Raw genomic sequence first — 25,055 nt, 5'->3', positions numbered from 1 at the left:
GTATGAGGAGAATACTCGACTGTGATTAGTCAATTTCTTAAGGCTTAGGGCCTTAATCACCTATTGTAGACCGGCACTTACCGCTACTCCTTAAATAAATAAAGGCGAACGCTCGATCTAGATATACTATGAGTCTATAGTCTATGGTCGGCCGTCAGCCGGTCAGCCGTCAACCGTCATCCGTCAGTCGTTGACGGTCGTTCAACATGGAAGCGAGTATCGAATAGCCGTTTATGATCGTTCTACTTTGCGTGACCTTGCAGTGCATATCGACTTTGTATTCGCCAAAGTTCGTCCGAGAATCTCAGCCTGTGCTGACTTGTGCTATTGTGAAGCGTTGTGAAAGCGTGTCTTTTTTTTTTTTTTTTTTTTTTTTCGTTTCTTTCTGTCTTTTGCCCCTTCTCTCTCCCTCGTTTTTTTTTCGGTCTCGTTGACAATAGGATAAGATCGAATCAACGTGGTGAACACACCTGCTCATATCTCTTCGTGTCGACAAATAGGACAATAACAAGATGCGATTTGCTATTAGAAACTCGTATCGAATCTGATCTTGTTGCTTGCTGCACATGACTTGACGCAAAACACAACGTCTCTTGATCTTTTGATTGTGACACTTGAGCTAGCTAGCATACGGGTGCGACTTGCTACAGGGTGCTATACGGAAAGCAGAGAGAGAGAGAGAGAGATCACGTTTTTTATAAATGTACCACTCGACGCACCGCCGATAATTGTCGCTTCACGTGGCGAGTTATATATATTATTCCGTCATTGTCATTGTGTTATTGTCATTGTCGCTGCTGCCGATCGCAGCGACGAGTGACGAGTGACGATGCCCGCGCGACTCAGCAAATTATCGATTGACACGACCTGCATGGATTACGCTCACCCATGGACGGACTCCTGCGTTAGCGCGAGCACTGGTCTCGGTTTGCACTCTATACAGGAATCCTTCAAGATATACACTACTGTTTACATAGTACGTGCAAGTGTAAATGCATCACCGTATTTCATTGTTATTTTATTCTTATTACATCAGAATATCATGTGTGCGTATATCTTTATATATACTTAAACAATTATAAATTATTCTTTATTTGTTTTTGTTCCGTTTGCGCATTAATTAATAGTTGAATAATTATATTCAACGATTTGCATTACGTTCGAATATTTACACATATGTATATGTACATACAGTCGAACATTTTATATTTTATATATGTAATGTACATCCGCACACGCATGCATGTATTCTCTTTAACGGACATGAGTATACAAAGATGCATATTTCACTTATATTCTTTCATTATTAACATATTTATGCCTGTTTTGTGGGACCATTTCTTTAAGCAGGTGCACTGACAATGGGACGAGACATTGTAATGTCAAGTGCGCTTACACTCCCATTGATGCGCGTGCACCGAGGCATGGGGCATGGGGGAATGTCCGACGAGTGATAATGAGCTTACAGTGCAGATGTACGCAGACATATGTGCGTTCTGAATGCGCGAATTTCGCGCACGTTATATAATAATATACGCACGTCCTATATTCGACGCATTTAAGCTGTATGTGGCCGTCACAACGTGATATGATATTTTAAGCGCGATTGTTTGTTATTTAACATGAATTTTCGTCGGTCAAACCAAAGGATCAATTGTCACAATCACTTTTAATACTAAATGAGAGATTGAATATGAGAGATTCACAACTCTATAGAACAACGAAAACTTCTTTTTCTCCTTGTTTCTTTGAATTCTCAATATTGTAATTAAATATGCTATACATCTTTCATTTCATATGTATTATCTGAAAGAGATTTATGAGATTTTATTTGTCTTATATAATTTTTGTAAACAATTATACAACATTTGACATGCCAAAGAAACTAAATTATTCATAACGGGCAATATGCAACTTTACCTATGTGTCATTTGTTTTTCTTCGCGTTATTAATTGATCATTACTATTAAATATTGGATATTTGCATTGCACTCATTATCAGTATCAATTTACCGAGTATTTGTCGAGCATCGTTTTTGTATAACTTTTATTCTTACAACAGCATTATATTTGTTGCTTTCCATTTACATCAAAACTCAGATAATTCTCACTTGCGTTCTCTCTCACTCGAATGTATGCTACGTGCGAGCGAGAGAGAACGCAAGTGAGAATTATCTGAGTTTTGATGTAAATGGAAAGCAACTATTATAACAACGTTACATGCAAGTTTACGATAAGGCTTGTCTATGCGGATTAATGGCGCTTTATCATTAGCGATGATAAGCGATAATTATAATTATTCATTAAGCAAAATCTTCTCTATAGTCATAGTATATGTACTCCTCCTGTATTGGCAGATTCTGTAAAATTTCTATACTGGTATCTGTTACAAAATTTGTAGATAAATTTATAAACAAATTAATTTTGTAAATTTTATTATCGCGCGGGCGACAGACTTGGCTGTCTGTTTGAACGTTGCTTTTTTTATTTTAACATTTTCAGGAAAAATAACAATATGTAGATTAGGTTATCGAATATTTATGAACGAATAATCCCGCGCTTCTTTCCTTTAACACTTTTATTATTATTATTATTATTTTTTTTTTTTTTTTTATCGATATATTTTTATATCAGAGACAATCTTTTCCCTTCTTTATTGCAATGTGCAACTTGTGTGATAAAATATAAATACAAATTTTAGTTTAAAATATTTATTAAATTTTTACTCTCTTTTGATACTGACTTTTATTTTTGCCATTTCAGATTGCATTTTTAATGAAAAGAAAGGTACCATCAAAAAGAGACATTAAGAAAACTATATTAGGTATTCTTCAATCTACAGCATTTCTTTCATGGAGTGGTTTTTCTTATTCATTGTTTATTTGTTTGTTAAGGTGAGAAAAATATTAAATATACATTACACATACTGTTTAATGAATTTTTAAAATGTCTGTGTGTGTGTCAAAAAGTTCAATTTAATGTATGCAGAATGTCTCGTTTATGTTTAATAAAGGGGTACACTTTGTAATCTTTTATAAGTTATAGCATAGATTAATAATAATAATAGTATATAATAATAATAAAGTATATTAAATAGAAATTAATATATCTAATTTATACAGTCCACACACACATATACACACGCATTTAACATATGGACAATAATGAAAAATATATGATATATGATAATTGTTTCAGACGAATATTGGGACGTTTCTATTTGCCGACTGTATCTTTCCTTCCATCCTTTTTATCTAGCTTATCTGCCATTGTGATAGAAAGATCTTCTAGGCGTACATTATTGTGTCTCTATGTATCAAATATTGTAAGTAGACGTTGCGACAATCAGATAACAAATGCATATTTTCAACATTAATTTCCCTAAAATGGGTGTGTGGAGAGGATATTTTTCGCCTATTCCAAAAGGAGAGGTCTATATTTTTGCTGTAAGCGTAGCTGTGTTACTATATTTTTTCCGTTCAAAAATGAATAAGCAGGATCAAATACATAAAATACTTAGGTATCGAGATTTATATTTTATCCATTTGTATACATTTATATCGTTTTTCTATAGCATACTTTATATATGTGTTTAAAAAATAGGATAATTGTTGGGCGGTATGAAGAGGCTGAATGTTTTACAAGAAGAAATTTATATTTTGAAACGTCCTCCAAAAATACCGAAATTGGCAGCGCAGAGAACGATAGAAATATACAAAGAAGCTTTCAAAATTCTAGATTTAATGTTCTACAAAAATCTTTTGAGGCATACAAATATATCATTAATACCTTAAAAGCGCAGAGTAAACATGCCTCATGTCCACATCCTTATAGCTGCGCGCACTACATTTTAATGGTAAGACTAACAATATGGAAATATTTTTAAAGTAGATATACACACCCCGAAATTTATTTTTTATATCTTGCTGTTCAAAGGATAGTGCAAGAATCTTCAGTTACATTGTTTGCGGCCAAATAGCGCTTAAATTAATCTTTCAATTTAAAAAATTACTTCAAAAGCCAAAGTTATTAAAAATGATCATTTTTCAAAGAGGAAATCTAAATCTGGCTGTATTCCTTGGAGGATTTGCCGGCCTTTATAGGGTATGTTTTTTTCTGATGTACTTCTATGTAACACATGGAAAATATCAAATAATATTAGTAACAAATTCTAACAAATATCTTTCACGAGTAATTATTTTCGCTTTTTTCTTTTCTTTGTACATAGCTGATGTCATGCTTATTGAGAAGAATCTTCCATAAAGATTCACGCACTTATGCTATTCCGCTGGACTTAATCAAGGTTCGCATTACATTATTTATGTATTACTATTATCATTATTATCATTATTATTATTATTATTATTATTATCATTATCATTATTACTACTACTACCATTCCTACTACTTTCATTATACACAATTTCCATCAATATCAATTCATGATTAGCCATTTGTAACATCACTTTACTTTGCTTTAGCTATTATGGAATGATGCAGCAGAAAATGAAAAAGTACCAGAAATAAAATGGTTCGTGATCTTTTTATATTGCTTTAGCACGGCCACTCTCTTTCATACAGCTATAATAGAACCACAAAATTTAAGATCATCTTATTGGAGATTCCTTTATAATGTGTCTGGTGGAAGGTAAGTCTCTCGTGTGGTACAATTGTAAGAGAGGGAATTTTTATATTGTCATATGTTATACATATACAATTGTATACTATTTTATTCAGAATCCATTTTCTCTGACCTATCGTTCTCATTTCGTATGTTGATTCTAGAATAGCGGCGATGTCTCGGCTGCCCTTAAATATGTTCGGCTTAGAAACCAACAAAAATTTGCAAGAAGTGCTCAGAAAAACAAAGACAACAGATCAAATAAATTATTCTTTCTAAAATGCCGAGCACAAATGTCAAAAATAACAATATATGTACATATACATATACATCTCCTCGAAAACGTAATTTTTCAGAACCAAAGACAATAGAGAGAGAGAGAAATGCAGGTACATATATATACATACCGCATTATATGAATATGCATTATTTGAATTTACATTTAATTATGTGTGTATAAAAATCTAATTCTGTTATGATAAGTTGTGAAATATGAAGAAATGTATATCTTAGCACGATAATTTAAAAAAACAATACATTTCTTTTTTTATACCTAATTTAAAGTAATGGTGCTTGAATGTTGTGATACTAAAGAAACTTAATACTTTTATATTTAGAGAAAAAAGAACAACTATGTAACTTAATATATTTAAATGTATAGTGTATGTGGTAATTTTATATATATATATATAAGTCACATACAGGAGAAAATAAGTGAATGATATATTTATGCGTGAATGTGTGTGTGACTATATATAACTATGCCAATAGTAAATGTGTTCGAATGCATAGCGAGAGAAACTTTCTCCACATTTCTGCAATATATTATAAAACAATTATTTTTTATGTTTAATGCAAACTTGATATTTATAAAACTTTACATTTATATATTTATAATATAAGCATGTTCTACAAAGGGATGGATTTATTTTTTAATCAATTTTATTATAAGTATGTACATTAACTTATACATTGGTTGAAATGCAAACAATTTGTGATAAACGATAATATTCTACTATAAAATGTTTACGCGTTCACATTGTGTCTCTTTTTTTGATGATTTCTAATGCTCTAGTCATTATAACGTCTGCGATACTCTTGTCACGTTTTTTCTCTATCCTCCTTTTTTTTCGCAATATATTTTCCCACTTGATACGGCTTTTCATTTTCAAACTTTTACGATTTATAATGCCGGCAATTATTTGCGAGTCCAGGATTGAAACTGAGTGTTTTAATGGATTTACTTCAAGTGGTTCTAAACTTTTTAACGAATCCATCTGCCATGGTAGTAATCCAATGGGGCACTCGAACCATTGATAAGATAGAAGAGTGTCTAGAAATAAGATAAAAAAATATTTAATATTATTGATCTCTCCCTTCCAAATTAGTTCATTCAGCATCATCAGAAAAACTTATTCTTATATAAACATACCAGATGCTGGCTTCCAATGTAAATTGCGCATTATTTGATCGGTTAATAAGTAAGCAGTTTTCTTTTTAGTTGCACCCTCTTTCTTGTATATTTTTGCTTTATTTCTTGTTAAACTTACATCAAAATCTTCAACGGTAAATATTTTCCGTCCATAGATATCATTCTTGCTGTCTTCATCATTATACTTTTGGAATGTATAAATTTTAAGTAAATTTAACAAATGTTTTTTTGCCTGCACATTTAGTCTCGGTGAGACAAATTTTAAAATTGGTTCTGTCAATCTCGCAGAGAATTCATTTACGTGTAATAAAAGTTTTGATAAAAAATTTATATCAATAAGAAAATGCGGTATGGTGCTCGATATATTCAACCACAAAACATTCCGCAAATATGGATGACTATGATGTACAAGCTCTTTGAGATGCTGATTTAGAGCTGACTTTGCAGCTACTTTTGTGCCCTCCTTTGTTGGTTTATATTCCATAGTACGAGAAATATTTTGGGCCAGATCTAGTTGAATAAAACTGTAGGCGATAGAGCTTATCCATAAGGTAGCGAGAATTCTTTTTTCCTTACTTTCTTGTTCTTGATTTATGATACTGAGCAGCTTAAACATCAGTATGTCTAATATCTTTTTGTTATGCAGCAAGAAAATGATATCTTTCCAAAATCGAAGCATACCGGGTGGCAAAATCTTTCTTTTCAAATCAATATTCTTTCTTCCTTTTTGTTGAAAAACTTGCATAACATCTGAATTTGGTAGAAAAGCTTCATTCTTTAGCAACACATTGCAAATTATGTCACTCTTTTTACGTATCGTGATTAAAGATTTATTTTCAGTCAAATGCATAGATATTTCAGATAAAAGTAGAGCTTGCGCAGCTTTTAAATTGTATTCCTTATCAATCTTTATAGTTTTTCCATGAATGGATATATATTCGTTCTCATCATTTTGTAAAGTTTTACCACAATACTGGGACAACATATACGTCCGTAAATCTTGCAATATTTCCCTAATTTAATATTAAAAAATAAATTGAAAGATAAAGTCTCATCTATATACATAATTGAATTCTATACATTGTGGAATTGTTGTCCAAAGAAAAAGAAGAAAGTTATGACAATAAATTAATATTTAGTTTCCAACAAAAATATACATACCGTAATTGTACCTCTGGTAAATTTGACACTAATTTATAACCAGCATCAATATATAAACTAACAGCTGTCCAAAGTTCAATTAACTCTGTAAAGGCCTGTATCTCTTCGAGATCTTCTTTTTTTTCTAACATATTAGCTTCTTCCATATAACATCTTTCTATCGCACATGCTTCTGCTGCCCAATATTCATCCTTTAAAAGCGATACTTTGAAAGTACACATATTACTATATGCAACATATTATATTCAAAATAGAGATAAACATACATGTAACCAATGGAGTAATATATTAATCGCTATCCTTAATACTCCAATAGAAGGTAATTCATATCCGTGAGCAGCTTGATGCCTTAAATTAACTATCCACTCTGGAATTCTGAGTTGCTTGGCAATCTGAAATAGGGATGTCTGTTTCGTGTGCCCTATATTGCAAAAATGATTCAAGAATCTCATGATGGTAGTCGAGTACATTAAACTCAAATCATTCTCGCAGTACATTGGCAGCTCGCCACTGTCAATCTTGGATGTCCATTCACGATCACGAAGGCACACTTGCAAAATCGATAAGGTGCAGTCCACACCTACCGGTAATTTCGGCATCCTGAAAAAAAAATCTTTTAATATTGTTTAAAATGGGTCTTACCAGTGAATTAAATGCGTAATCAACAATTATACCTGGCTTTCCATGCTAAAAGTGCTTCATATGCTTTCATTTGCTCAGTCACATCATTGGAGTAAATTTGTTTATACACATCATGCCATTCCGTTCTTGTGATATCAACAAGTGAGAATCATTATCGGTTACTTTTCGTCATTTACCGTTCCATTATCAAGAAAATTATTTGGAAATTAATACTTACAGAGAAAACCACGGCACTTGCTTTATATCATCGCGCTTCGCGGACAATGCCATCCTTAGAACATATATACTTCTTCTTCTTCTTCGTTTGATTGGCACTGGTTAGGTAATTACCCACCACTCGGCCAGGTGAGAACGGTTAAGTGAATAATTAGAAAGAATTCCTCTTTAGAAGGGGAAGATAAAACTCAAAAATAAAATCCAAAGGGTACACGCATAACGTGTCTGAACACGTCCGTTCCCGTCCGCGGGCGACAACGAACAACGAACTTCTTAGAACCAAAGAGAATTAGATAGAGTGGAAGGTCTCATAAGAGCGTAATGTATTTTTGCGTATACAGTTTTCAGTGCCCTCTCGTGAGTCTGATGCCCTAAGTGTATATCTCCCATTCCCGATATTACAAATTTTCAATGTTCATGTTCAATGTTCATGTTCAAATTTTTCTTAATTGAAAGACAATCGTTTGGTGATGATTGGTAGTCTAATTACAACGTTTGGTAGTTAATTATTAGGCTACTACGATTTTAAAACCATGTGCACTGATCCGGCCAGGGTCGGAGTCGGGAATCGAACCCGAGTTCTCTGGGATGTGAGTCAGGCGCGCTACTCCCTGAGATGACAAATATCGTATGCGATATTTTTCAAGAATATGGCCCCAGCGCGATGATGCGACGCGCGATACCCAATGAGAGCTCTGCTTTTCGGAAAAAATAAAGCTCTTATTGGATATCGCGCGTTGCGTCATCGCGATAGTATTGATTTGTTGTTTGACGTAAAAGATCGAAAGATAGATCAAAGTATTGTTTTTCGTAAGAACATAGGGTGGGAGAGACGAACTTTCCGCACATGACATCGTAATGACAGTTTCTCGGAACGAACATCCTTTTTACGATACATTTACAAGGTTACACGCGCCAAAACAACACAACTAGTAGATAATCGTTACAAAAGAAGTTGCAAAGTACTTACTGGCAACAAACGCTCAATTTCGACACTGCATTTGTGGCAAAAAAATCGGGACATCGGACTCCCGTCCACAACGGCCTCCGCCATGTTTAACGTGTCCCTCACCTTCTCTAGTTATCAGTACTCGTACTGTCGTAATTACGGTTGAATTGGTCCGACTCGGCTCGGCTCGACTCGACTCGATTCGACTCGATTCGACTCGATTCGACTCGGCTTGATTCGGGGTACATTCCACTTGAGTTGCGTTCAAATATCTATTCATTGGTTGAGTAGCGTTTCATTGACCAATCAAAGGTGCGCTCCTCTTGATGCTATTCTTGCTTCGAAGCGCAAGTTCTTTTTCACCCTAATTGGTTCATTAAACGCTTCAAAGCGAAAATAGAATCAGAGTGCGAACCCATGCAGCGGAATAGCGTAAAGCCTATCACACACAAATTGGCATAGCTGCATATGCATAGCATAAGACCATCTGGACCAATGAACATGCTATGTAAATCAATATGGCGATTTTATTTCGATGCTCATTGGTCCAGACGGTCTTATGTTATGCATATGCAGCTATGCCAATTTGTGTGTGATAGGCTTTACGCTATTCCGCTGCATGGGTTCGCACTCTGATTCTATTTTCGCTTTGAAGCGTTTAATGAACCAATTAGGGTGAAAAAGAACTTGCGCTTCGAAGCAAGAATAGCATCAAGAGGAGCGCACCTTTGATTGGTCAATGAAACGCTACTCAACCAATGAATAGATATTTGAACGCAACTCAAGTGGAATGTACCCCGAATCAAGCCGAGTCGAATCGAGTCGAATCGAGTCGAGTCGAGCCGAGCCGAGTCGGACCAATTCAACCGTAATTACGACAGTACGAGTACTGATAACTAGAGAAGGTGAGGGACACGTTAAACATGGCGGAGGCCGTTGTGGACGGGAGTCCGATGTCCCGATTTTTTTGCCACAAATGCAGTGTCGAAATTGAGCGTTTGTTGCCAGTAAGTACTTTGCAACTTCTTTTGTAACGATTATCTACTAGTTGTGTTGTTTTGGCGCGTGTAACCTTGTAAATGTATCGTAAAAAGGATGTTCGTTCCGAGAAACTGTCATTACGATGTCATGTGCGGAAAGTTCGTCTCTCCCACCCTATGTTCTTACGAAAAACAATACTTTGATCTATCTTTCGATCTTTTACGTCAAACAACAAATCAATACTATCGCGTGCTCTGATTGTGCATTTTCCTTTTTTTTTTTGTATAATAATGTCCGAAATTTTGACATTATATGGAACGAATCCTATTCGCGACAGTCTTACGAATGATTCTTTTCTAAAGAGTATAACGCGTTCGTTCTTACGATCGTTTTTCGCGATCAAAATTTGCCGTTTGGATGAAAAATAACGTACTTTGATTAACCTTTAAGCTACTCCAGGCATATGTACATTTGGTTGCAAATTGATTCTCAGTTTCAGCCAAATGTATATTTACATGATCTGATCGATTAAATTGTGTAATCTATATATAGAATTATTAAGATACAAAAATGTCATATATCAATTAAATAAAAAATGTATGCAAAATTTGCATCTTAATATACTGAATACAAAATTATATTTGTACGCGCGCGCGTGTGTGTGTGTGTGTGTGTGTGTGTGGGTGGGTGGGTGGTGCGCGCGCGCCAATTCTGTTATATTTTTTTTTACATTTTTTACATTATATATATATATATATATATATATATATGTATTCAAACAATAAGTCCATTAATCCTGCAACTTAAGACAACACACAATATTGATTTGCATGATTGATATTTGATTTTTAATTAGAATTACACATGTCCGCGATGCGCATGTGGTTTTATCGAAGAGCTGGAAAGTAGCAGCAATGAAGGTAGTTCAGGTATGGATGTGAATAGCGAAGATCTGAGCGATGTAGATGTCGATATCATAGGATACAACGTGAGTAATTTAATTTAGTTAAAAATTAATACATAACAATTAAAATATGTATAATTATTATTAACACTATCTACTTGACACAGTCTTCTTCACAGCGCTCCGAACGTGATCGTGACATAATAGAAATGATAATGGGGCTTTCAAATACATATACCAATCAGCAATCAAGTACCAATCAACAGTCGGGTGCAGGCAACAGAAACTATGTGCTTGGAAGTAGAAGAAGATCTAATTGGCCTCGTGCTCCTCAAGATGGGCGTCGTACCAGCAGGTATATCATGTCTTTTTCCATGCCATTGGACACTATTGATATTACATATAGCGATGCAATTTAAAATTTTCAAAAATAATTTATAAATGGTTGATGTATTTTTTACTCGTTTAAATATTTGATACTAAATTTGAACAAATGGAGTGTGTGCCTTCTCTTTTTTATTTTTGGTATGGTAAAATGTGGAATGTATATCAATCATTATAACCTTTGAATCTCATGTTAGCATGACAGATTTTACATAATTTTGTTTATACATATCCCAGAATATAAAATTTTATATCGAATTTTAATTCTTATTATTTTATTATTATTATTATTATTATTATTATTATTATTATTATTATTATTATTATTATTATTATTATTATTATTATTATTATTATTATTATTATTATTATTATTATTATTATTATTATTATTATTATTATTATTATTATTATTATTATTATTATTATTATTATTATTATTATTATTATTATTATTATTATTATTATTATTATTATTATTATTATTATTATTATTATTATTATTATTATTATACGTGTAAAGCTTTTTTCCTTAAAAAACGTTTTTTGTACATGGAGTACTAATTTTAAAACAAACTTAAAAAAAAAGAACATTTATTCTAAGTTGGCAACAATGTATGTATGAAATGTTTGTTGCAATTATTACACGATTTTTATAAATCAGTTTTAAGATGGATTACCCAGGGCATTACACTTATACGACAATATATCAATTATTAAGATAATAATTTTGATTTTTTTACTTTTTTTTCTATTGGTGATAGCAATCGTAGAAGACAAGAGAGTCTACAGGTACCTATAGAGAATTTCATACAAGATTTTATCTTCAATCTCTCTGGAGCAGCAAGTCTAGGCAACTCTGTAGGACAAGATGCACAGCCATCTGTGTAAGCCATTTTATATGACACTTTATTACTCTAAATCATATAATTATACAGCATGTGGATATCGACATCATATTTCATGAGCACGGATAACAGATATTTTTTTTTACACATTTTACACATAAAATGGGACATTACATCATTTCACAACTTCAAAGAGAGAGAGAGAGTTTTAAAAACTTACTCTATTTCTCCCTTTTGCAGTCTTTTTCTAACATAATCAAATGAAATATAGCTATTTTATGTTCTTGTTATTATTGTTACTACTACTATTTCTATGTAAAAATATACTAATACGACAGAACATACATTATTTTGTGCATGTCTAAATTTACAATTATTTAACTTATATATAAATATATGTATATACAGGATGTTAAATTTCAAACATAATAGGCCGAATATCTCGATAACTAAATGAAATCTCGAGGTCTGTTTTTTTTTAGGTTGTATCGTTTCGAAGCGGATAAATTTTAATAAAAAGAATTTGACTTTGGATGGACGCATAAAAAAGAAACCGGACTTCGATATTTCATTTAGCTATCGAGATATTCGGCCTGTTACGTTTGAAATTTAGCATCCGATATATATAAATGCGTATGTATGTGTGTACATATATATAACCTCTATTTTTCAGTCACTTTTTAATAAAGCGAGCCGCGAAGCGGAATAATCCGTGAAGGAGTTAATTTCAGCGGTCGATGTGTAACTTCTCCTAATTTCCTCTCATTTATTATACTTCGATTTTTCAAATCACTGCACTCGTGTAGAAGTTTGCCATCGTTAGAAGAGATATCGAATTTTAATTCTTATTATTTTATTATTATTATTATTATTATTATTATTATTATTATTATTATACGTGTAAAGCTTTTTTCCTTAAAAAACGTTTTTTGTACATGGAGTACTAATTTTAAAACAAACTTAAAAAAAAAGAACATTTATTCTAAGTTGGCAACAATGTATGTATGAAATGTTTGTTGCAATTATTACACGATTTTTATAAATCAGTTTTAAGATGGATTACCCAGGGCATTACACTTATACGACAATATATCAATTATTAAGATAATAATTTTGATTTTTTTACTTTTTTTTCTATTGGTGATAGCAATCGTAGAAGACAAGAGAGTCTACAGGTACCTATAGAGAATTTCATACAAGATTTTATCTTCAATCTCTCTGGAGCAGCAAGTCTAGGCAACTCTGTAGGACAAGATGCACAGCCATCTGTGTAAGCCATTTTATATGACACTTTATTACTCTAAATCATATAATTATACAGCATGTGGATATCGACATCATATTTCATGAGCACGGATAACAGATAGATTAATGTTCTTGCATCATGCTAATTACATGTTCTTCCGAGATATATCTAAATCAAACAAATATAACTTATTCCATTTCGGAAATGTTAGTGATAAAATATTTCATAGTAACTGTCAAATTTTCTTTTGAAAAATTTATATTTTTTTAACATTTTAATCTTCTTGTCCCTAATATATATATCATATGTATGTGCATCTTTTAAAATCTGTGTGCAAATTGTCATTATTTTAATATACTTGTTCAACAGTGTCAACGAGACAAATATTCAAAAAGTTCATTTATCCATAGGAGTACAAGTCATTAATAATTTTATTTAATCTTTAGTGTTACTAAAATAAAACAAAATAATGTAGATTCAATATTAGACTGTTCTTGGGAAATCCTGGAGATTATGTTTGGGGTCGCGATGGATTAGATGCTATTGTTACCCAATTATTGAATCAAATGGACGGTACCGGACCTCCACCTTTACCGCGCAAGCAGATCGACGAGATACCTACAACAGCTATATCGCAAAGTCAAGTTGGTTAGTATATTTAATATACGTTATTTAATATATATTGATACCTACTTTACAATATATATACAGGGTGGGTTATGTTAATCAATCCACTGAAATATTTCAGAGCCTTTAAGTTTAAGACAAAAATGTTTCAGACAAAAGTTGTTTGGTGTTGAGGGAGACATATCTGATGGTGATCGTCATTTGACCTTGAGTCAAAGTCCAAAGAGTTATTTCAAGGTCAATTTTATCTTTTTAGATGAAACCTCCTATTTTTTATTGTATATTCTTATAACCTTTCTTGAGGACCTTTTCAAAACATTATAATAAAGTATTTTTCCATTAAGTATTTTTTGAGTTATTTTATATCTTAATCTGACATATTTTGATATAAAAAATAAAATGTCTTGTAAAATATTTCATTTTCGATAATCTTACCATAATACTTTTATGTACAGAATAATGAGATAAATCAATTGGTATAGAAAACACAAATAATTGTTTAAAAAATACATTGTAAATAAGTACATACTTTGTCTTAAAAACAATTATTTTCTTTATACCAATTGATTTGTCTCATTATTCCATACATAAAAGTATTACGGTAAGATTATCGAAAACTAAACATTTTACGAGATATTTTATTTTATTTTACTCAATGAAAAAATACTTTATTATAGTGTTTTGAAAAGGTCTTAAGAAGGGTTATAAAACAACAATTTTTATACAATAAAAATAGGAATGAAACCCCCTATTTTTATACAATAAAAATAGGGGGTTTCATTTAAAAAAATAAAGTTGACCTTGAAATAATCCTTTGAACTTTGATCCAAGGTCAAATGAAGATCACCATCAGATAATCCCCTCAACACCAAACAACTTTTGTCTAAAACATTTTTATCTTAAACAACTCTAAAGGCTCTGAAATATTGCAATGGATTGATTAAAATTGTCGACCCTGTATATTCAGATTTTTTTTTTCTTTTAAGTTCTTATCAACCTTAGGAGCACAACATCAATATATATAATGTTGTAAGATCAAATAACAACTCAAATGGTTGATAAGGACCTAAAGAAAAGGCTTTTTCTAAGAGCTATATTAATCTTTTGCACTTTGAGTTTTTTTATACAGAAGCATATTTTTTTCGACAACAGTACATTTGTTTTGCCTATGTATCATAATTATTTTTTACAAATTTCTTAGTTATTGAATAATCTTTCTTTTTTTATACTTTGTGCAGATTGTAAACTACAATGTTCCGTTTGTTGGGAAGATTTCAAGCTATCGGAACCTGTTAGACAGCTGCCTTGTCAGCATGTTTATCATGCACCATGCATTATACCCTGGTTGGAATTAGTAAGATTTCTAATTTTATTAATAACGCGTGCGCGCGTAAACACATATACACATGTGTGTTAATATTTAAATACATAAATCTTGATAATTTAATCTTTTTCTCCCATTTTTGTTTACATTTTCTAGCATGGAACTTGTCCCATTTGTAGACAAAATTTGGGAGATCAGAACTCGGGTGAAGCGAACCAAGATACCGGACCCAACTTGGCTGGATCTGCTTTAGCTGGATCCAGTTTTGCCGCCTTATTTAGGTAACTTCTTAAATCAAATATATATAAATTTGTACTTTTTAGAACCGATGTAATCAATTCTCAGTATTGAGATTTTGTGAGCGTTTTTTCTTTTCAGCCAGATATTACTTGAGGCAAAAATAATATATCTTGTATTGATATGTAATATCAATACTCAATAAGAATCTATGGATCAATATCTAATGCAAGTCATCATTTTGCCCACTTATAGAGTCTGCCCACTATTAGAGTCCCAATAAGTATGCCTTGGATAACTTTTCTACTCCTCCACATACATTTTTACAACATTAATGTTGTATCACCTCCATGTCATAATGGGCCGATCATAAGATAGTCTATGCTCAACCGTATCTCATATGCTCGAGATGCAAATAGAGACATGTAGGGGCACCTCATAATTATTCCTTTCCAGGAATTTTTTACTCTTGTTCCATATTTAAAAAATTATCGGGGCTCTACTGTAATACAAATTTATTCATTGGATATTTAGCTTTTTAAAGTAGAAAAATATTACGGTTGTCTTAGGAGAATTTTAAACGGTATTTATTTGTTCAGTTTCCTATTACTTTTCTTTTTCCTTTTCTATTTATATAAAGAAATTATAATCTTTGTACATATATACTTTTAATAAATTATTATAATTCTTAATAATTAATTATATAGAAAAGAAAAAAAAAGAGACGAGAAGCTGCATAAATAAATGCCGATTCTTCCAAAATAACTGTACGTTTGTGCGTGTACGCGCGCGCGCGCGCGTGTGTGTGTGTGTGCGTGTGCTTTGTCAATATTTACTTATATTTTACAGGGCAGCAAATGAAGCAAACCGAACAGGACAACCAATCAGCCGGACATCATCTTCTTCATCGTCTACTTCGTCGGAGTAGAGAGCTCTGAGTTCTTGTTCAAGTGAGATTTGAGAGCAATATTTTTCTTTCTATTACCCTATTTTATAATTTAGCAATTTCCATATCATTTTCAACACACTGTAACATTTTTTCTGGCACTTTATTGCTCTTATATATAATAAGGCATATATTTCTTTATAGATATCTCTTAATATATTTATTACTAATATATTTTAAACCATTATCACACTTAATTAATTGATATTATCTTGCTATAAAATGCTTAAAAATTTTAAAAATCGTTTTGTTTCACATTTTACAAATTATATAATAAATAGACATCAGAGCTAAAATAGCAAACTCACAGACCAAATTACATTAGTACATATTTCAGTTTGTTGCATTAAAATTAAATTTAGTACTACAATGCCTTGTAATCTTTAGTAATTCAGTGATTTGTATGTGGTTCAGTGTCTGTAAATATAACTTAATTAAATAACTCTTGGAATGTGCCAGGCATTGACAAATTGTATGTGCTATTATGTCTCAGGTAAAAGAAAAAGAGGGACTTTCACTTTATAATCTAATTCCGATAAAACACTGGAGGAGGAGCCTACGTGTGATTCTATTTATTAGGCATTGCATTGCTTATGCATGGGCAGTTTCATTTTGAGTAGCGTTGATTCAAATAAACTCAAAACAGATCTACACAGAAGATATATGTTATGTGTGTGATACTTATATAAAAATATAATTTTTACATAGCCACGCGCGCAAGGCTCAGTAAAATCGATAGCCTACGATATGACTTGTACAAATAAATTAAAAAATTTGCAATTTAGAGACAAGTTAATAAATTCAAATGATAAATGAAGTGCGGTATACAGATATCGTGAATTTTTTAAATAAAGAAGCGCTTATATATTATGTCAGAGAGAGTAGAAATACTGCTCTCTCTCTTTCTCTGTAGAAGTACACTTATATAATATTCACACCAAAATATCACATGAATCAATAAGTTTAACAGAGTGCTCTAAAAAGCTGCTGGAATTAACATAAAACACATTAATATAAAACGGAATTATATATTATTTTGTTCTTTCTATTTCTTTACTCTGTACATACTCTAAAAAATTGTGAAAAATATAAAAAGAAAAGAGTATATTGACAATCATAATTACCTTCTCCATTTTTAAGTTTGACTGTCATAATATGTATATATAACTTGACAGTTTCTATCTGAGTTTCGACAAATAAAGATGCAAATGTATAACAAATAGATTCGTTCAATTTTCTTAATACGTAAAACCGATACACAATTTCTCATAAAACTGATTTTTACAATACATATGATACGACGTGAATAAAATGCAGCAAAAAAATAAGCAGTGTATCTACATATTTCTATACTACAAATAATTAAAAATGAATATGCGCACTCTCTTTCTCTCGTGAAGAGAAGAATTCTTACATTTATTGTAGTTTGCAGCGATTGATAAAGTTACATATTATATAAACAGATAAGAGATATGATATATATAGCGTTAGATGTCGATCTAAATCTTTTGGCCGACGCATTATCGCGTATATATATATTTGTAACTGAGCATCTTCACAATAATCTATATATAAGCGACACACACACACACACACAAGTATCCTGTTAGTATGCATCTACATAATAGAAAAATATCGCGATATAATGTGAGCGTTTATTTAAATGTTACGCTTTGCACAGCGTTATTCCTTTTCCTGTCCTAGATATAAAAATTATTACTTATTTTGAGGACATTTAAATACTAAAAAAATTTAAACGCCAAAATAAAATTGAGAGTTTTACATATGCAAGGTTACCATCGCTACACACACAATTTTTCTTTTAATAAGCTCGGAACAAGAATATGCATATATTATTGAATACGACGATTATCATTTATCCACACGATAAATCGTAATTTAATAATGGGTTTGTGTTTTTAGAAAGAAAAAAAAGATTCTTTTCACTTATGCAGAATCCCATATTAGATAAAACTCGCGCAAGTTTTGCATGTAAATGCAAAATATAGATCCAAAACGAATAAAAATTATTTAGAAATTAAATATCCACTTTACGAAGCAAAGGATTAATTGCGAAAACATAAAATCGTTCTCGAGTTCAGGGTAAAACTTTTTAAAATTACTTTGTTCCATAGTGTATAATGGAAAACATGTCGATCGAAAAGAAATATTTATTACAATATGTCATATTGTTATTTGAGAGTAACAGTCGACTCAATCATAAAATAAATATACGAAATATGCGGTTGTAATTAATGAAAGAACGAATATTACCGCTCTAGCAATAGCGATGTTTAAAGTAGCGTTGACACAACATTGAGTTATTTTTATGAAAAAACGTATTTTTTATTTAAACATTAGTGTATTCTCTTTCTGTTTCTCATATTTTTCAATGTGTTAACAATAAACAGCGATATATGTTTATAATATAAAAAAATGGAATAATTTTCCCGATCGTTATATACGTATGAAATAAAAAAAAAAAGTATAGAGTTTAACGATGTTTATACATGCTTTCTAGCGAGATCTGTATAAATTTATCAGTAGAATATTATGGGATATATTTATTCGTCAATAAAGAAAGAAATCTCTAATAAAACGTGATGTATAATTTTTCCAACATTTTTATTATTGTAGCAGTAAACGTACGAATAGTAAACGTACTATATATACATAATTTTTTTTTTTTTTTTTTTTTCGAAAATAATTATATATATTTCCATTTTTGGATTTTCTGATACATCCGTAGCTAGTTTATTTCCCCAGCAAAAATTCCATAAATATAATGTATGATGGTGCAGAGTAACCATTTGAATCACAATTCTGAAATGATGTGGACAGTGGCCATATTAGAGAAACTATCGGAATTCGAGTTTAACTACAGACAATTATTTTCTTATTCTTGGGCTGTATCTACTCTGCACCTGGTAATAGGCTTGACATTAAAAGAATATCAATGAGAGATCATTATCTGTTTCAAATATGACAAAAGTTCCACATTTTAAATTTCATATCTCTTAACAGGAACTTGTACATGGTACCTGGGGCCATGTAATTCCATTAAATTTTAACCGACTGTGTTGTTTATGTCTGCATTATACTATTGCAAGAACTTTATTTTAAACGTATACATTACTTATGATCTATATACACAAATGTCAACTCGAATTCGGACAAATATCTTTCAAGATTAAATCTGTATTTTTAGTTCGCGAAATATTACGAAGCGGATGCTTGGTTTAAAGTAATTCGATAAATTAAAGGAGAAAAAAGCTAAATACTTGCATTTTTTATAATATCAAAAGATGTTTACAAATGTAAAACTTTCTCGTGCAAAACTATATACATTGATTTACATTATATATACATACATACATACATATATATATATTTACATATACACACGTGATGGCAATAAAAAAATAAATTGTATGTTAGATATTGTTATTATACTTATAAATCTATTACTGTACCATATTATTCTTATATGGAGCAAATGAACTCCGAGCCATGATATTTGTCTGTGACCACAATACAGTACTAATTTCGATATTATTTATATAATGCTCTTGTACATATATGCATACACATAACAATGTTAATCCAACTCTTTTCTAAAATTTCAGACATTAAAATCTGCTTGATATCATTGACGATATCAAGCTTTAGCATCTCTAATAAATATGATTTCCTTTTATTTTTTTTATTTATTTATTTTTTTAATTATGAATCTTGGATAAGATAAAGATCCTGGAATCATGCATTGTCATTAGCAGCAGCAGATTGATCTGTATTATATTATCAGTGATATCGATATTATCCAGCATATAATAGAATTTTTATTCATTTGTTATGTGATTCGTTGATTCGGTTTTCATGCTTTCTATTTGTTCCGAGATAACAATTTCAGACTGTTCCGTCTCCTTATGCACTGCTATAATAATTTTCTGCTCGGTGGAAGATTGGCTGTCAGAAGAGCCTTCCTGTGTCGAAGTAGCAGCTTCCTAAAATTTGATATTTGTTACATTGCATTTGTTTGATGAAATGTTATATATGAAACGCATATATTTCGTATGAATTACACTTACTGTGCTCCGTATCTTCGTGTGTGTTTTAATGTGTTTCGTTAAATGATCAGATCGCATAAATTTCTTAGTACATTCTGGACATTGAAAGCGTTTTTCGCCAGTGTGAGTTCTACGATGCCTTTGAAGTTCGTCGGATCTGGTAAATTTTTTACCGCAAAATATCCAACTGCAGACGAATGGTCGTTCGCCGGTATGCCAACGTAAGTGAGCACGCAAATGGCTTGTTTTACCATATACTTTATTGCAGCCGGCAATGTGGCATATATGTTGCCGCTTTCTGCTCATATCTCTATTTCTACAGAGAAATATGGATTAATTAAGGAGGGGAAGGGGGAATTTTTGGGGAATATTTTGTATATCGTATGAATGTGCGACATTATATTAGTAGTATTACAAATAAACATTTGTAATATTCGATATATAAATGGAGTTTTATAGAAAAAGTTTACCTGTCTCCGTCGCCGCAATTGGGACACGTGCACGCGACTCTTCTACGATGCTGCTTGTTAGTATCGGTGTCGGTATTGGAATTTGCCGCGTTGGATACCTGATGTTGGTGAGACATAGGGGTAGCAGATGTTGTCAAAGTTCCGTTCGATTGAAGAGTTTGGAGAATCTGCCATTTGGTAGGATCGTTCGAATCGAGTTGTACGGTTGGTGCAGCCGCAACAATAGGTGTAGCCGTGGTAGCGGGTAACGTTTGGACTGTAGCGGTTGGTACGGGTTGTAATGCGCTTGCTGGTATTACTTGTACATTGCCTAAACCTGGGATATTTTGTACAGGTATCGATTGTAAAAAATTGGTTGCATTTATTCCAGCGGCTGGCTGAATTTGCATTATGCTTCCGTTGCTTACGCTCCTCATCATGTTACCTTGTTGCGCAGTTAAATTCGCTAATGCAGATGCAGGAATAAGCGTTAATTGTTGTCCTTGCGCTCCTATACAAGCCAAGATCAATCTCATTGTAAAATCATAAATTATAACAGGTTTTATATAATAATAGCAGGAAGAAAAAACATTTTGGAAATAAAAATAGTGTATAGTATCGAAAATATCTCTCGAAAGAAATATTTTCTAATTATGCTAATAATCTAAATGAGTGCATGCATTGATTAGCTTACCTGTAATCGTAATAGGTTGCACTGTCGATTGAGCCGACTGTGCAGCAGGGATATGTATTACTTGTCCACTGGTTAGTTGACTTGCATCGATATTTGTTACTTTAATGTCACCGTCTATCGTTTCCGGTGGCCTTGTTAGAGTAGATAATGCTTGCACATCGATCTTCTGACCATCTTTTGTGGTAATAACATTGGTATTTCCTGTTATACTTCTTCCTAATGCACTTATGCCGAGAACCTATAAAAAATTATGTGTTACATACAATTAGACTAATTATATATACAGGGTGTCCCAAAGCACCCTTGACAACGCTCGTGAGCAGGTAGAGCACAGTAAACTAAAATAGTATAGGACTTTTCTGTTCAGTTTACTGTGCTCGACTTGCTCACGAGCGTTATCAAGGGTGCTTTGGGACACCCTGTATATATATTTACGTGTATGTGTGTATGTGAGGGTGCGCATAACCCAATACGCATACAGTATATCACAGAGTTTAAAAGTGCATTACCTGAACGTTGCTAGGAGTGGCAACTGTTGTGCTCCAAGTTGCAACTGTCGACGATGGAGCAGAAGATTGTTGCATCTGTTGCTGCTGTTGTGGCTGCTGCTGTTGTTGCTGTTGCGATGGTGGTGGTTGCTGTTGCTGCTGTATTACCTGTTGTACTACTTGTTGTACTTGCTGCTGTTGCACCTGCTGCTGCTGCTGTTGTACTTGAGCCTGAGCGACTTGTTGTTGCTGTTGAACAGATTGCACTACTTGTTGTTGAGTTTGTTGTTGGACGACTTGCTGCTGCGCTTGTTGATGTGCAACTTGCTGAGCTACTTGTGTTACTTGTTGACTCTATAATAGCACATTAAAAGTGTATACATTCATATAATATTTCATATAATAGTAGAATTGTAGAAAAAATCTCTCTCTATTATTAAACTCAATTATACATATTCATTTTTATATTACATCTTTACCTGAAGACTTTGTAACTGTGGTAAGTTTGTAATTTGCACTTGCTGGATCTGACCACTTGGTGTAATTATCTGTGCTACTTGAGGTATTTGCTAGAATTGAAGTAACCAGAATATACATTTCATCGATATTATAATTTACACACAATAGTTTAATATGAAAATTGTCAATTAAAGTCATGAAATATTAATTGCTTCGCATCAACTTAGTTAATGTTGCATCGAGTAACTTACTTGCATGATTTGAGGTATCATTTGTGTCGCGGGCATATTTAAAACGCTGGACAAAGCTTGAACGGGAAAGTGTACAGTTTGATAAACAGTTTGTCCATTGTTGGCAGTGACTGGTACTTGTACAGGGACTGTTTGCTGAACATGCTGCATAGGAAATTGAAGTGGTCTTACTTGTACATTTTGACCTGCAATATACGTGTTATTTGATTTTATTCTTAAGTATATCTGGTGGAAGTTGGAAAATTTGAATCGCAAAGATACGCATAAATAAGACAGGAAGAGAAATATGCAACTAAAAGCGATGCCGACAAGAGGCATACCTGTCGGCAGTTGTACTGTTTGTCCCGTAATATTTTGTATAATCGAAGTGGGAAAGACATTGGGTGCCCTTATGAGACTAACTGGTTGTGGCGTAATAATGGTCTGGCCGTTCGCTAGTTGCACTTGCTGACCGGCAAGTTGCATTTGCTGACCATTTGCGGTAGCAAATTGCATTGTTGGCTGTGTTTGGTGATGACCGCCTGCCGCGGACATCGCCGAGGATGGAATAAATAGAGCTTCCTGACCATCTATATTGACGGTCTGCATTTGTGGGATTACGCTATAACTGAGCTGTTGTTGCTGCGGTTGCTGCTGCTGTTGTTGAGTGTGTTGCTGCTGCTGCGATTGTTGCTGACTTTGTTGCTGTTGTTGTTGAAGAGCCGTTTGTGCCTGAGCGCTAATAATTTGAGCACCCTATGAAACATACAAGTTATTTACAAGTTGAAGCACAATGGAAGGAAGAAGAATCTATGTAATGCGCGCATGTCCGCTGTATTTCTTATAGAAAATAAAATTATATTATATTTTTATATACATTTTATATATGTGTTTTACATACTTGCAAGAATTGATGAGGTAGTGATTGAACAGAGATTGCTTGCGCTCTCTGTTGATCGTGTTGCGATTGTTGAGCTTGTAAAGGCATAAAGTTCTGCAGGGTAATAACTTGCGGCGGCTGCTGCTGTTGAGCTTGTTGTTGAACATCTTGTTGTTGCAATTGTTGTAATACATTTGCGTTTAAGAAACGAATTTGTGACTGGGCAGTTTGCTGCTGCTGTTGCTGTTCTAACTGTTGCTGGTCTGTTTCATCTTGTTGCTGCGATTGTGATTGCAAAGGATCATGCTCTTCGATTTCTTCCTATAAATAATTATACAATTTTTTTTCAAGAATATTCTGCATATAATTGTACAATACGTTAAAGATTAGATTGTATCCACACAAATTATACTAATTGGAATAATATAATGTATATATATATATATATATATATCACATTACATACAATATCAAGTACTTGGAACAAGTATCGTTTATCTAATATTGAAAATTGTTGCAAAAATTAAATGTTACAAAAGTAAAGCATTTGAGCCAAGAATGAAATAACTAGTATCTTACTTGTGAAATGTTCCTTCCATCTAGACTTCGTTTCATGATGAACGATTGTGTTTTGCACCATAAAAAATTTATAAGAATGGATTTGATGCCATTTCGCCAAATTGTGCTAGGAATCCATAACGCAATAAAGATGCAAGTATGTATATTGGCAATTTTCTTGTAACCACGAAGAAAAGATTGTTCTGATGTTCCTATTAAAGATAGATACAGAGTTTTTAGAAAATTATCCATTAATATATAGCTAATTAAAGCCTACCCAGATGGATTTGCATAGTAGCATAAATATATGCATAAAGAAATTGATTGGTCCATTTCCTTATGTATATATTTATGCAACTATACAAATCCATCTGGATAGACCCTTACAGTGTACAAAACAACTAATATATTATGCAATTATGGTAAAATTATGTTAATTCTTATTGTATAGATAAGATTATTAAATAAATATATAAAATATAAATATATAAAAAAGTATAGACGAATCTTTAAAAAAAAAATTAGAGAAATTATAGTTGTTCAAAACTTTTGTTTTCGCTCATAGAAGAACTGGCAAAAAAAGGATTTTTATTCTTAAAGAATGAGAACAAAAGAGAAGTAGAGGGAAAAAGAAGAGAGAGAAATAGTTTTAATTTTAGCAGTTTGATAATTTGAGTTTTATTAATTTATAACAAAGATATCGTAACATTAT

General features: G+C 32.3%; 4 protein-coding genes across 8 annotated transcripts in view; 2 read left to right on the top strand and 2 right to left on the bottom strand.

The window, feature by feature from the left end:
* Window positions 1–168: 168 nt before the first annotated feature.
* On the top strand, window positions 169–4,949 carry LOC115234911 (transmembrane protein 135-like). Its single transcript, XM_029806304.1, is given in 9 exon segments — window positions 169–976; window positions 2,764–2,894; window positions 3,199–3,333; window positions 3,374–3,520; window positions 3,604–3,856; window positions 3,937–4,104; window positions 4,229–4,355; window positions 4,462–4,648; window positions 4,786–4,949. Coding segments are annotated over 9 exon segments (1,410 nt in total). The 5' UTR covers window positions 169–829; the 3' UTR covers window positions 4,901–4,949.
* Window positions 4,950–5,477: 528 nt separating this feature from the next.
* Window positions 5,478–8,613, bottom strand: LOC115234909. Its single transcript, XM_029806301.1, has 6 exons — window positions 8,074–8,613; window positions 7,889–7,981; window positions 7,481–7,814; window positions 7,215–7,405; window positions 6,054–7,066; window positions 5,478–5,954 (listed from the first exon to the last, which is right to left on the bottom strand). The coding sequence occupies exons 1-6, from the start codon at window positions 8,124–8,126 to the stop codon at window positions 5,656–5,658; spliced, it is 1,983 nt and encodes a 660-aa protein (XP_029662161.1). The 5' UTR covers window positions 8,127–8,613; the 3' UTR covers window positions 5,478–5,655.
* Window positions 8,614–9,873: 1,260 nt separating this feature from the next.
* Window positions 9,874–18,164, top strand: LOC115235080 (E3 ubiquitin-protein ligase RNF115). 4 transcript variants are annotated; one of them, XM_029806635.1, is made up of 9 exons: window positions 9,874–10,028; window positions 10,859–10,990; window positions 11,086–11,261; window positions 12,055–12,177; window positions 13,872–14,032; window positions 15,250–15,365; window positions 15,492–15,616; window positions 16,422–16,522; window positions 17,012–18,164. In XM_029806635.1, exons 1-8 carry the CDS (start codon window positions 9,945–9,947, stop codon window positions 16,498–16,500), a joined length of 996 nt encoding a protein of 331 aa, XP_029662495.1. In that variant the 5' UTR covers window positions 9,874–9,944; the 3' UTR covers window positions 16,501–16,522; window positions 17,012–18,164. The 4 variants fall into 4 exon arrangements, with proteins under 4 accessions (XP_029662495.1, XP_029662494.1, XP_029662493.1 ...); XM_029806634.1 differs by having other exon boundaries at window positions 13,860–14,032; XM_029806633.1 differs by having other exon boundaries at window positions 11,074–11,261.
* A 1,031-nt stretch (window positions 18,165–19,195) lies between these two features.
* Window positions 19,196–25,055, bottom strand: part of LOC115235077 (transcription factor Sp4-like) — an 8,004-nt gene continuing 2,144 nt past the window's right edge. For both annotated transcript variants that reach the window (XM_029806623.1, XM_029806624.1), the window contains 10 exons: window positions 24,365–24,555; window positions 23,807–24,106; window positions 23,247–23,661; window positions 22,927–23,111; window positions 22,696–22,785; window positions 22,238–22,570; window positions 21,729–21,966; window positions 21,056–21,545; window positions 20,607–20,901; window positions 19,196–20,522 (listed from right to left, as the gene is read on the bottom strand). In XM_029806623.1, the coding sequence (XP_029662483.1) occupies window positions 20,358–20,522; window positions 20,607–20,901; window positions 21,056–21,545; window positions 21,729–21,966; window positions 22,238–22,570; window positions 22,696–22,785; window positions 22,927–23,111; window positions 23,247–23,661; window positions 23,807–24,106; window positions 24,365–24,400 (2,547 nt within the window). In that variant the 5' untranslated portion in view covers window positions 24,401–24,555 and the 3' untranslated portion in view covers window positions 19,196–20,357. The remainder of the gene's footprint in view (window positions 20,523–20,606; window positions 20,902–21,055; window positions 21,546–21,728; window positions 21,967–22,237; window positions 22,571–22,695; window positions 22,786–22,926; window positions 23,112–23,246; window positions 23,662–23,806; window positions 24,107–24,364; window positions 24,556–25,055) is intronic.

The sequence above is a fragment of the Formica exsecta genome, unplaced genomic scaffold (genome assembly GCF_003651465.1).
Source record: "Formica exsecta isolate Colony F162 unplaced genomic scaffold, ASM365146v1 scaffold21, whole genome shotgun sequence".
Taxonomy (NCBI): domain Eukaryota; kingdom Metazoa; phylum Arthropoda; class Insecta; order Hymenoptera; family Formicidae; genus Formica; species Formica exsecta.
Note: the sequence above shows the minus strand (reverse complement) of the source record. Positions and strands in the feature narration are given on the sequence as shown.

Bases quoted from the DNA above. Each gene is read 5' to 3' on its own strand.
- LOC115234909 (XM_029806301.1), bottom strand. From the start codon at position 8,126: ATGGCATTGTCCGCGAAGCGCGATGATATAAAGCAAGTGCCGTGGTTT. The intron at 7,815-7,888 runs GTATAATTGTTG...TTTTTTTTTCAG, and splicing joins CTTTTAGCATGGAAAGCCAG to GATGCCGAAATTACCGGTAG. The intron at 7,406-7,480 runs GTATGTTTATCT...TCGCTTTTAAAG, and splicing joins TATTACTCCATTGGTTACAT to GATGAATATTGGGCAGCAGA.
- LOC115235080 (XM_029806632.1), top strand. From the start codon at position 9,945: ATGGCGGAGGCCGTTGTGGACGGGAGTCCGATGTCCCGATTTTTTTGC. The intron at 11,262-12,054 runs GTATATCATGTC...TATTGGTGATAG, and splicing joins GATGGGCGTCGTACCAGCAG to CAATCGTAGAAGACAAGAGA. The intron at 15,366-15,491 runs GTAAGATTTCTA...TACATTTTCTAG, and splicing joins TTATACCCTGGTTGGAATTA to CATGGAACTTGTCCCATTTG.